The 12,122-nt window shown below is 60.4% G+C and overlaps 1 protein-coding gene across 1 annotated transcript in view; it reads left to right on the plus strand.

Moving 5' to 3' along the window:
- UBE3C (ubiquitin protein ligase E3C) overlaps positions 1–12,122 on the plus strand; it is a gene marked incomplete at its 5' end in the record, with an annotated part of 46,209 nt that overhangs the window by 13,374 nt on the left and 20,713 nt on the right. Inside the window, 5 exons of the mRNA XM_084230836.1 lie at positions 1,267–1,454; positions 3,667–3,753; positions 6,689–6,846; positions 6,971–7,203; positions 11,803–11,907. Of these exons, the coding sequence (XP_084086962.1) occupies positions 1,267–1,454; positions 3,667–3,753; positions 6,689–6,846; positions 6,971–7,203; positions 11,803–11,907 (771 nt within the window). The remainder of the gene's footprint in view (positions 1–1,266; positions 1,455–3,666; positions 3,754–6,688; positions 6,847–6,970; positions 7,204–11,802; positions 11,908–12,122) is intronic.

Raw genomic sequence — 12,122 nt, forward strand, 5'->3', positions numbered from 1 at the left:
AGCGCCCATCTGTGGCTGGCGCAGCCCGAGCTGTGTGGTTGTGTTGGGGTGCAGAGCAGGGTGTGGGCGCCTCGCCGTCCATGAGACCTGCTTCCCCCGAGGGCGGCGGGCGTCAGTGGCTGAGTCCCGGTCTGGGTGGGCGCGGGCCGCCCTCTGCTCCGGAGGGCTCTTCCCTGTCAGCTTTCCCGCGTTCACCCGAGGAGCGTGTGCAGGCCAGCGAGTTTCATTCCATCCACGTCTCTGCAGCTGTTGCCGGGTGTAATTGGAGGACACCTCCTTGCTCTGCGGGCAGCGCCTGCCCCTTCCCACGGCCCGAGGGAGACAGGCCCAGTCCCGCCTCTCCTGTCTCGCGGGGACCAAGCGGTGTTGCTTAGGGATTTTGGCCCATTGTAGAGGGGGTGAGCGTTGTGTTTTGTTTCGGGTTCTTTGTCACTTTTCCCGTCTTGTCTCAGCTGCGTTCCTTGTGCCCGTGCAAGGAATGAAAACCACGGGCACATGACTCGTGGCTCGTCGTTGATCGGCCTCCGACCTCGTCTAATGACACCACTGGGAGGGCCTGGGGTGTGGCTGTGGTTGGTTTGAAGCTAAACGATTAGCTCTTGTTGGAAAGCTTCACCTGACCAATAAGAGTGTGGCGCCCCGGGAGGCCCAGGTTCTCCCAGGAGCGCGAGCACCTGTGAGTGGGGAGGTGAGGTGGGTGGCCGTGCCTTGGGGGCCTCGGCTGGGGCCTCTGCCAGGGCCCCCTGCGGCCCTGCCCACACTCCCGCCGCACCAGAAGGGACGCGAGCAAAGAGAAGTGCGGCCTGCACCGGCTGCAGGTGCACCTTTTGGCTCGGGAGACGCAGTGCTCCCACCCACCTGCCTCCAGAGCACGCTGCCCCCGCCCCTCCCTCGGGTGTCAGGCATAAATCAGGTCTTTTTGGGAAATTAAACTCCTCTCTCAAGTTATTTAAAATGGAAATCCTGTCAGATGTGAATACACGTTCACACGTGTGTGCTGCCTTCTAAGGAACGTGAAGGGAGTTTTCTCAAAAATGTAAGCGCTGAGCACGTTACCCGCCAGTAGCTGAGCACTGAGCACTCCCGGTTCCTGCGCTCCCTGGGCAAACGGGCGCAGACCTGGGGTGACTGGGCGCCTGGCAGCGTCTCGGGGCGGCGGCAGAGGGTGTGCGGTGGCCGTCTCCGCGCGTACCTGTCTGTGTTTGCGCTTGAAGAAGACGAGGCCTGATCCGTGCCCGCGCACACGGCCGGTCTGCTGTGTTGCAGGAGGACGGCAGGCTGTCGACCCCGCACGTCACCGAGGAGTGTCTCAGGAAGCTGGATACGAAGCAGCAGACCAACGCCCTGCTGAGCCTGGTCTGGAGGGACACGGCCGGGGAGGAGGCCTTCACACTCATGGCCTCCATCTGCCACACGCTGATGGTACAGCACCGCATGGCCGTGCCCAGAGTCAGGCAAGTGACCGCGCGCCCTCACCAGTGAGCACGCTGGGCTCCTTGTCTGGTCTGACCAGTCACTGCGGTTTGGGGCCTTTCTCAGACTGTGGAGGCCCTTGGGGTTCGTCCGCAGACCAGATGAACTCATTTCTGTGACTTCTGAGGGAGAAGAAGGGCTCGGCCCTAACCGCGCTGAGGAAAGCACAGGCGAGCCTGTGCGGGTCCCAGCGGCGCGGTGGGAAGCCTCGTCGAGGGGGACGGCACGTGAGGGGCGGCTGCCTGCTCACTCGGCGCCGGTGCGGCGCTCGGGACGTGGTGTCGGTGGCGCTGCACCTGCTCACGGCAGGGGTGAGCTCTGGGTTTGGCTCTCCTTGCAGCACTGCTCTGGGGAGCGGGTGGTATTACTGTGGCGCCCCCTGCGCCCCCTGCTCGGGGAGGCTCACAGCACAGCGCCTGTCCCGGCCGAGAGTGCGCTGGGGGTTCTCCCGGCGCTCACGCGGGCGGTGCCGGAGGTGCTGAGAGGAGCAGGCAGGCCTGCCTAGTTGCAGGTTTCAGCTGCTTCCGCCGGCTTCTAGGTGTTGAGAGATGGTGCGTGAGCGCCCCGGCGGTAGGTCTCTCCCTCCCTCCCGGGCTCACCGCCGCCCCTCTTCTTTGCAAGGTTGGGAGCTGAAATTTCAATTCCTGTTTAGCATGGATTGTCAGGACTGTTGCAGGAGCTGGAAGCTCCTTTACACGCGTGTGGCTCCTTTCCAAGCTGCACGTTTACGTGGGAGAAGGACGAGACGGGACAGGAGTGACGGGCTCTCGTCAGGAGGGCGGAGGCCGTCGGAGCGCATCTGTGCTGCTGAGAGCCTCGGAGCCCGGCCCCACCGCGGTGTGGAGCTCTGGCTGCTGCCCCCGCCCGCGAGCCTCTTCCCCCGTCTCGTGCCCTGCCCGGGGGTCTGTTCGGTGAGCCCAGGGCATCATCCTTCGGGAGCTGTTCCTAAGTGGAGATGCTGCGAGGCACCTCTAATTCCGACTCGACGCCAGTTTCCGGTTGCGGGAGCGGGTGTGTGCTGGGGGCACGGGCGTGAGCCGTGGGGCTGGCTCTTTGTTCCTTTGGCAACTAGGAACTTGGAAATGGGAATTTAACGGTGTGTTTTAGGGACCAGAAGGGCCAACGTTATTTATACCCCGTCAGCACCGTCCTGTGGAAACCTAAGGCAGTGGCGTCCCAGCCAGCGTCCCTGCGGCCGTGCTGGTTTCCCGCCAGAAACCACGAGGGGCCGCTGGACCCTGTCCCGTGTTCCTCACCTGGGCCCAGACCGCGTGGGGCCGCAAGTGCCCGCTCCTGCCCCGTCTTCTGAGCACCATGAACCTGATGTGCTCGGGGCGCCTGGCTCCTGTGCTCCTGCCCTGTGTTCTCCGCGCCCCCGCAGCAGTGGCGGCTGGGCTGATGTGCCGTAGGCGTGGTTCTCTCTCGCTGGTGGCTTTGTGCGGTTGTCAGCGGCGGAATCTTCAGCACGGTCGGTAGTTTTAGTCAGTTGTGTTATTACACCTGCTGAAGCGTGGATGACCAGCCCGTCGGCCACAGTCGTTAGCGACAGCAGGGCAACCTCAGCAGTGTGCTCTTCCCACCCTTCTCCCGCCTGTGGAGTCGGGTCCGTCCCCCCGCCAGCCCGCCACAGTCACCGTGCTCTGCTCCGGGGCTCGTGTGTGACTGCTGCGTCTGCGCTCCTGGAGGGCTCACGCGGAGCTCCCCGCTGGGCGTGCCCTCGTGGTGCAGCCTCCAGCCCTGCCCTGGTGCCTGCTGCGAAACCGACACTCAGCTGAGGGGCTTACAGAGCCTCCAGGTGTCTTGAGGTTTCGGTAGCTTCGGAGACGCTAGTCAGCGTAGAGAACCCTAACGCGATCCTGTCAACAGCAGTGACGTAGCATCTGCCACTCCGAGACTGGCTTCTCGTGCTTCAGAAACGATGACCCAGGATGCCGTGTGCCCTGCTGTGTCCCCAGAGGGACCGCCCAGCTTGTGCCTGGAGACAGTGCCCTTTCTCTGTGGGGCAGCCTCAGCCCGCTGGGGAGCTGTGCCCCAGCAGACGGCACGGGCCTCTGGGGAGCTGCGTGCCGACCGCCGTGGCCACGGGGGCCCTCTGCTGATGTGAGGCCTCCTGGCTGGCGCCATCCCCCTGGGTGCGCCTGAGGGTGGAGGGGCAGGCGGGTGTTTGCTCACTCCAGATTTGTCCTCTTTCAGGCTTCTCTACAGCTTGGCCTTTAACGCCAGGTTTCTGAGACACCTGTGGTTCCTGATCTCCTCCATGACCACGCGGATGATCACGGGGTGAGTGCCGCCCGCGCTGGGAGCCGCGCTGGGCCACAGGAGGTGGCGGCCTAATTAAAAAACCCTGCGAGGAGGTATCTGAGTGCTGCTTGTTTTCAGTTTACTCGTGTTAGAAGGAAAGTTCTAGAAGGTTCCAGTTTTTTGCACACACATATAATGTCTCACTTTACGGTGGCTTATCGGGATGTACTATTGAGTTTGGTTTTGGGGAGAAACTTGTTTTTAAAATCCTAGTTGTTAAAAGAAAACCCTGGTCATTTCTGAAAAGCAGTTTGGCCTTCCCTTAAGACTTTCCTGTGGTTTTCACAGTGGAATGTGAAATTTGTAATTTCCATTAGAAATGTTCAAACGTAAAATAGCGTAGAGATTTGGTATTTTAATGCTTTTTGAAATTGTTGAAATAATTTGATTTTTGGCGGGTGAACCGTGGTGAACTGGCTGACGACTCGACTCTCGTTCTGAACGTGAATCATGTCGAGAGCTGCCACGCCGCATCCTCCTGTGTGGGGGAGCTCGTGCTGCCCTCGCCCTCTCAAGCCCAGGGTGCTAGGGGGCCCAAGGCCCTGCAGGTGAGCCCCCCGCTCCCAGCTGGGTGCCGAGCCAGCCCCTGCACCGGGAAGGCGCAGCCCCACTTCAGGGCAGGGGTTTGGGGAGAAGAGCATTTCCTCTTTGTTTTGTTTCGTCGGCGCAGGAAGGTTGGAGGGAGAGTTTGGTGGGGGGGGGCTTGGGGTCCATTTCGGTGCGCTCTCCTGCGCCCGGCTGGGCCGCGCCCTACAGGGGGAGGCTGCAGGGTCTGGCTGGGCTACTCTCGGGCTAGCGCGCGTGGGGACCCCTGTGGGGAGAGGCCCTGTTCAGCGCCGGTGCCACCCAGCTGTGGGGAGCCCCGCCCAGGCACAGTGGTGGGGGGCCGCTCCCAGTGTCAGCACCTCTGCCTTGCGGCGCCCTCTTTTCCCTTAACTGTAACGAAGCACCTGAAGTGAGGAGAGGGGCCCTGGCGAAGGCCCTGCGGCCGGCAGGCTCCTGTGGCTGCAGGGCTGGGGCGGGGGAGGGGGGCGGCCAGCGGGGTTTCACGGCCTTTTATTTCAAATGAAAATAAAGGGAAGGTTCTTAGTTATGTGTCCTCATGCATTCAGGCGACTTCAGCCGCTCGAGCTGTGTCAGTCCCGACTCCCCCGCATGGCAGGTTCTGTCCAGGCGCGAGGAACGCGGGTTCATGGGAGGAGATGGCCACTGACCTCAGTGTCCCAGCTCAGCCCAAGGCCCCTGCGGGCCCGTTTTTCATGGCATTTGTCCTGGGTGAGGAAAGAGTCGTGTGTGAAAGAAAAATGAACTGTTGCTATGTCAGCTGTTAACCTTTTATAAGTTGGTGAAGTTAGAGTTTTGGGGGACATCCCTGGGGCTTAAGGGTCAGTTGAGGTTCTCACTGCTGCGGCCTAAGTCCGAGCCCAGCCAGGGAGCTACCCACAGGGCGCAGCAGACCTCTCCTGTCTCCCCTCAGCTGTGTAGTTCAGTGGCTACACCTGTTCTGCTCCCCACTCTGTCTCTGGTGTGTCCTCTCAAACCCGTACCTCTGGCCTGCACCCCAGCTCTTGTGGGCATGAAGAAATCTTTAAAAATAAAAATAAGTAAAAGCCATTCTTAGAAAGAAGTTATAGAATTTTTAAAAACTCGCTATTTCTTAGAAGTCACTTTCAGAGCGCGAGTTCCTTCTTGCTTAGTGAAATCCTCATCAGAGTGTTGGGAAACAATCGTAAGAGAAATGCCCGATTTTTCTAAAATGGCGCCGCGTCTCATTGAAGATGCTTCGTGGCTCGCAGGCCTTGGGACCCTCGGGTGCAGCAAGCATAGGGGCTCCGGGAGCAGCAGGCTGGACAGGGCAGCATCCCTGCCCTCTTGGGGCGCCTGTGTGCGTCCTGCCGGAAGCGCGAGCTCCTGGAGCTGCACACCCCCAGCCAGCACAGCGGGGGGGCGGCCTGGCCGTGCCCTGGGGCGAGTGTGGCTCCCGCAGGAGAGGAGACACTCTCGGCTGGGGGAGGGTGCCTGCAGGCAGCACGGAGCCTGGTTCTGATGTGCTGATGTGGCAAGGGCTTGTCTCGGGGGGCCCGTACTCCAGAACCCCCAGCTTGCCAAACTGGCTAAGTGGCCTCTGCATGGCGCGTGAGGCACCTTGTGTTTGCTCTCGTGCCTCTGGCCATGGCGGGTGGTGACACGCTGGCCCTGGTGGTGGGCCCGTCTAACTCGGGAGCCCCGAGCCATGCAGTGGCTGTTCTCGGCACAGACGCTCTGGGGAGGAGGGTGGGGAGATTGGCCCACATGGCGCTAACCCAGGGTTTACGTGGTGCACTTAGGGGGCCAGGAAGGTGCTGACAGTCAGCCTCTGTCAGCCGAGCACGTCACACAGGCTACATCTCCCCCTAGAGACCCGGTGAAGGGCTCCGAGCTCAGAGACGGCCCACCTTGGGGTGGCTAGCGGGGCCATGGCGGGAGCGGGGCTTGGGCCCAGTCCAGAGGATGGGGGTCACCTGGTTCTGCGTGTTCTGCTCTGAGTCCTGGAGCTTCCCAGACGTGTGGGGCTGGCGGGTTTCCCAGGAGACTGGGAGCCTCGGGGAGAGGTGTCCCCTCAGGGAGAATGCGGGTGTGAGTGGCAGTGACGGCTGCTCAGCCCCTCCCTACTGGGCTCCATCCCGGGACCGACCGCGGCTTGTCTCTGTGAGGGCGCGTGTGGCAGGGCGAGCGCGGGTGTTGCCAGGTGATGAGCGTGTCCTTCTGTAAACCTACGTCAGTGGTCACCCCCCCTTGTTAGAACACCCCGCTTGGGCCTGCCGCAGTTTCACTGCCAGCGTAGACGCTCTTGCCCCCGTTGCGTCCATCCAACGTCAGATCTGGATTTGCTCCCAGACCAAGCTGACGCTCTTTTCTCCCCTCACCCCTGCAGGTCGATGGTGCCCTTGCTGCAGGTGATCTCCAGGGGCTCGCCTATGTCTTTTGAAGATTCTAGTCGAATCATCCCACTCTTTTACCTTTTTAGCTCCTTGTTCAGCCACTCACTCATTTCCATACATGATAACGAGTTCTTCGGGGACCCCATAGAAGGTAAGGGCTTGGGGTCTGCTACAGGGGACTGGCGCTTCCGTAGATGGGGCCGTTGCACACCCTAGGGTCTCCACGCGCTGAGAGCGAGAGGGCCGTGCACCAGGAAGTGGGTTCCCCTCCACAGTCACAGGTCAGAGGCCGTCCTCGATGATGCCTTTCACGCTGGACGAGCTGGTGGTGCTGTCCCGCTGCCTGCGCGACGCCTGCCTGGGCATCATCAAGCTGGCCTACCCGGAGACCAGGCCCGAGGTGCGGGAGGAGTACATGGCCGCCTTCAGGAGCGTGGGCGTCACTGCCAGTGCCGATGTGCAGCGCTGCTTCCAGGCCGAGCAGAAGCGCTGGGTCCAGCTGTTCAAGGTAGCGGGGGCCGGGGGCACCGGTGGGCTCTGCAGGGCGGGCGCCGCTTTGGTGGGGGCAGGGGTCTTGCTCCCCGTGACGCCAGCTTCGCCTGTCTTTTGAAGGTTCTAGTCAACTTGCAAATTTGTAAGACTTTTAAATGAAGAAAAGTCATTTTTATTTTACATCTGTCTCACTTTATTTTATTTTTTAAAGATTTATTTATTTATTATACAAGCACTGGGAACAGTCAGAAGCGCGGGAGGGTGAGAGAATTCACCAGAGCCAGAGCGGGGAGCAGAGCAGGCAGACTGATGAAATACACTGCTGAGGGGAGCAGCGGGTGGCAGGAGAGGTCTGCACGCCATGTGGCACCCTCTCCGGCCGGCAGGGATCAAACCAGCATTGTAGAGGCTGCGGACAGCTTCACAGCGTGGTGCTCAACCGCCTGCGCCACCAGGGAGGCCCAAAAAATTTTCAATATTTTAATTTTTCTTTTAACTAAATGGCTTCTCAGATTTTGACATGTATTTGATCTTTCAAGAACTTGGTTAACAAAGGTAGAATAAGGTCATTGATTGACTGCAGGTCAGGTCAACTATAAATTATGTTTAAATACCTTCATTTCCAACCAGGCAGACAGCGCAGTTAGGAGTCCCCGGGGCTGGGGGTGCAGGGACCGTGCCTGCGCAGAGAGCCCCACGGAGGGGCAGGGAAAAGGAGAGAGAAGAGGGGCTTGACTCCCATGAAATTTCTGCAGCAAACACATCTAGTCAGCTGAAATCGCTCGTTAAAGACGTGAGAGCAGCAGAAATGCATTTTCCAAATTGAATGCTGGATTTACAGTCCGTTTAGCACCCGCGACCCCGCGCTCACTAATGTTGGGTTGGAGTCATCAGCTGCGCCTCCGGGCCCTTTATCACGGCTCTTGTCAAGCTATCTATTTAATTGAAAGAAGTTAATTGAATGAAAATGATCAACTAAGCTTGTATTAATATTGCTAATGGAACTTTCTTCTTGGCCATGTTTGGAGAAAGATGTCACGCTAGACTTTAGGAAAGGCCCATTAATGCTTGCACTTAACCTGATGGGCTAATCAAGGAGTGCTTATTCATCCTGCGAGTGCGCCGCAGTCTCTCTGCAGCCCATTCTGCCTGGTTTTACAACACATTTCACTTATGAGCACGAGCATTAGCAGCGGTGAGAGTAACTGATAATGTTTTGATTGTACTGAATACAGCACTAATGCACCTTGAATTTATAATTTGTGCAGGTTGATGTAATCCGTGTTTGCACAACTTGTTCTAATCGCCCGCCTCCCTAATCCCTCGTAAACCTTAAAGGTCACGTGGCGTGTCCTTCATGCGTGCTTTTCCAAGACGGCCACGCGCAGCCTTTCCCAGTCAGAAGAGCCCGTCTCCTCCACCCTCTCACAGCCCGCGCGCGCTCCCGGTGCGGGTGCCGGGGAGTGTGTGCACCTGACGAAACTCTGGCCCCGCAGGAATGCGTTCCGCTGCGCGGGGCGTCGGGCTCCCGTGCCATACCCGGGCATTGCGCTGCAGCGCCTGCGGAGAAGGCCGCGCTCTTCGCGACGGGCTTGCCCGTCGGGCTAGAAAGCTCTGGATTTAACACGGCCGTGTATGAGATATTTCATCGTGCTGAAACTGTAAACGAAAATTTTGTTGTGAATTTTTTTCATGTGCCATAAAATGACTCACTGTCGCCTGTTGAGAACGGAGGGTAGGAGCGTCGGAGTTAAAGCTCATCTTGTGTTGGCACACGGGGCGTGACGTGGGTGTCATGGAGACCTTCCGAGGCCAGGGCAGAGTTGCTTGAAGACAGTTTTTTAACAGAACTTGTTTATTTTTGTGTGTTGGGGGGGGGGGGGTAGCAGGCGGGAATTTGTGCTAGCTGCCATTGAGCTGAGCCCTGAAGATGATTTTTTAAATGAAGGCATAGCCTTTGGAAGAGGGTAGAAGAGGGCTGAGCTGCTATTATTTTTTCTTGTATAAAAACAGCCTTTAACACAAACGAGAGTCTGCCCCCCGCGGCCGGTTGCTGTGTCCAGGCGAGACTCTGGGTGCCCTTTACGTGTGCGGTCACAGGCTGCGTCCCTTCCTGAGTGTGAGAGGGCAGCTCCCCTTGGCAGGCGGGGTGCGTTGCGGTGGGTGAGGGCACGTGGGGGCCGCTGCTGCGCCCCAGGAGCCCTTGGGAGTAGAGCGCGTCTGGGCGTGACACGTGGGTGCCTGAGCTGAGGGGTGCGAGGCAGAGCCAGCCAGAGAAGGGGACGCGCTTGGCCAGAGATGGCCTGCCCACGCACCCCAGCCCTGGCCACTGCATTTGTCAGTCCTGCCGCGGCCCCCTCTGGCTGATTTCCTGAGAGGCCCTGCTGGCGGCCCCAGACTGAAGCACTAAGTGGATGGAGTCATCTTTCTCTGTCACTGTGGGGATGGGGCCAATCTCAAGCCTGCGTTGACATGGCTCACGCAGCTGATGCGTCTGTCAAATTTATAAACTCCTCGACATGTGATTCACGTCATGGTCACCTCGGCCTGGGAGGGGCAGGGACGCCTGTTGAGAGGAGGCGTGGCTTCCAGGGAGGCTTGTTGGGGGCCGGGACGGGGAGGGGGGGGGCTGCACTGACACGGCTTGTCCTGCGGAGCCCGCCGACCTCTTCCCCCTGGAGGGCGTTGGCTCTGCTCGGACTCCCATAGAGCAGACGCTGAGGACACTGGGGCGCGCTGAGCACCTGCTGCCTCTGGAGCACAGCACGTGTAGCAGCTGGCGGCCGCAGAGCGTGGGAGGCGGCCCTCTGGGCCGGGGGGCGGCACAGCCCAGGGCTTCCGGGCACCGCGCGTCCTGGCTCCGCTTTCATCTGCGCCGCGCTGTGAAGTCAGGTCGCTCCCAGGTCACGGCGCCGCAGCGCCAGGAGTTACGTGCTGCGGGGCGCGTTTTGTTGAGCTTTTTTTTTTTTTAATAGAGGCATGCTTTATTTATTTGTTTGCTGGTTTGTTTGTTTGTTTTGTTTATACATGCACTGGGTACAGTCAGAAGCGCGGGAGGGCGAGAGAATCCACCAGAGCCAGAGCGGGGAGCAGAACAGGCAGAAGGACCGAGTACACTGCTGAGGGGAGCAGCAGGCGGCAGGAGAGGTCTGCGCGCCATGCGGGACCCTCCTCCGGTGGCCGGGGAGCAGCCGGGGATTGAACCGGCGCCGCAGAGGCCGCAGGCAGCTTCGCAACCCAGCGCTCAACCGCTGCGCCCCCGGGGAGGCCCGTTTTGTTGAACTTTTAAAGAATGACCTGCGTTGACTTCCCCGGAGTCAACGCCATCAGCAGTCAGGTGGTGGCGGTGCGTCGTAAGGCGGTGCAGCCTCCCGCAGGCACTTTCCGGTGACGGCACGTCCATAAACATCCGTCCTCTCCCCTCAGGAGGGCCGGCGGCCGCTGGAAGCCATCCCCCCACCCTGGCCGGGGCCTCGAGCGTGCGCTGCTCGCGTGTGGCCGCTGCTTAGCGCGCTCGACCTGGGCGCTTCTCGGCACCCGCGCGGCTCTCAGCACACGGACGCCGGGGCCTGGCCTGCGTTTCCGCGCGTGCCCGCGGTGCCGGCTTCTGAGCGCCCTTCCTCCGGGCCGAGGGGGCTCGGCGGCCTGACCGTGCGGAAAAGCCCGAGCCCGAGGGGACCCAGGCCCTGGGCAGCGGCGGGAAGCCCCGCGCACCCCCAGCGGCTCCGGGCGACGCGCTCAGAGCCCCTCGTGTTCCCTGCCCCGTGCGTCCTGGCGCGGCGGGTTCCGTGTTTGACGCCCGCGCTGCTGGCGGCCTCCGCGCGGCTCTGCCTCTCGGCACTGAGTGGGAAGCGCGGCGTGCGGGACGCTGAAAATCCGCGCGCGAGGGAAGATTTGACGACATAAAGTAGATCCGGGGAATTTTTATGGGTTCTTAGAGGAAATTTTTGAAGTGAAGGAGTAACGTGTTCTTAGTCGGGCTGTGATCTTGAAAAGCGCTTTGACAGGTGCCCAGGACTCCCGGGACCGCATTCAGCAGATAAAGATACGTCCCCTGCTTCAATTTGAATGTCAGATAGATGTTGAGGCATGTTGGGAGGAACCCCGAGGGTGGCTTTATCCAGCGTAGACCGGGCCTGGGCGCCACTGCGCAGGACGCGCATCTGAAACGCCGCCCGCCCGCGCCCTTGACCCCGGCAGCCCTGCGCTGCCGCCCCTGGGCCGAGAGCTGCGCCCGCTCGGCGGCGGAGACGACGCTGACAAAGCATCTGAAGGGGAATGAGATTCGCCGCTTTGCCGTAGGGAGCAGCTTTGCTCTGCCGCTCCCGGAGACCCCGCGTCACGCCTCCAGTGCACCGAGATGCGTGTCCAGGCTTCGCGGCTCCCTCCCTTGTGGTTTTTTTTCAAATCCTCCTTCGCGCACATCTGTGTTCATTTGTCCCTCTTGTTGCCAAGAGCGCCAGCTCACTGCTTTGCGCTTAAAAGCTTTTCTTGTAATTATGGGCGCTTTTCCGTAAGCCGGGCTGGGGGCTGGGCGTGTCTGCATGGCGCGGGGCCCGTTTCCTGGCGCGGCTGCCCCGGGTCCGCCGCTGACGTGACTCCGCTCCCTCTTTAGGTCATCACCAACCTTGTGAAGATGTTGAAGTCCAGAGACACGAGGAGAAGTTTCTGTCCCCCGAACCACTGGCTGTCGGAGCAAGAGGACATCAGAGCGGACAAGGTGTCGTGGGAGGGCCGGCGCTGGGCTCAGCTCGTTTTCCCCAGGAGGAGGCGCCTTGAAGGCCGACATCAGCGGCGCGGCCAGCCTGGGTGCTGGGCTGGCCACACGCCCTGCTTCGCTGCCTGACCGCACGTTTCACGGAAGCGGGAAGGCTCTGGTTTTGCTTTTTTTGGTGCCAATAATCAATATCTATTTAGAACTTAAAGGAGACAGAG

The sequence above is a fragment of the Talpa europaea genome, assembly GCF_964194135.1.
Source record: "Talpa europaea genome assembly, chromosome: 3".
Taxonomy (NCBI): domain Eukaryota; kingdom Metazoa; phylum Chordata; class Mammalia; order Eulipotyphla; family Talpidae; genus Talpa; species Talpa europaea.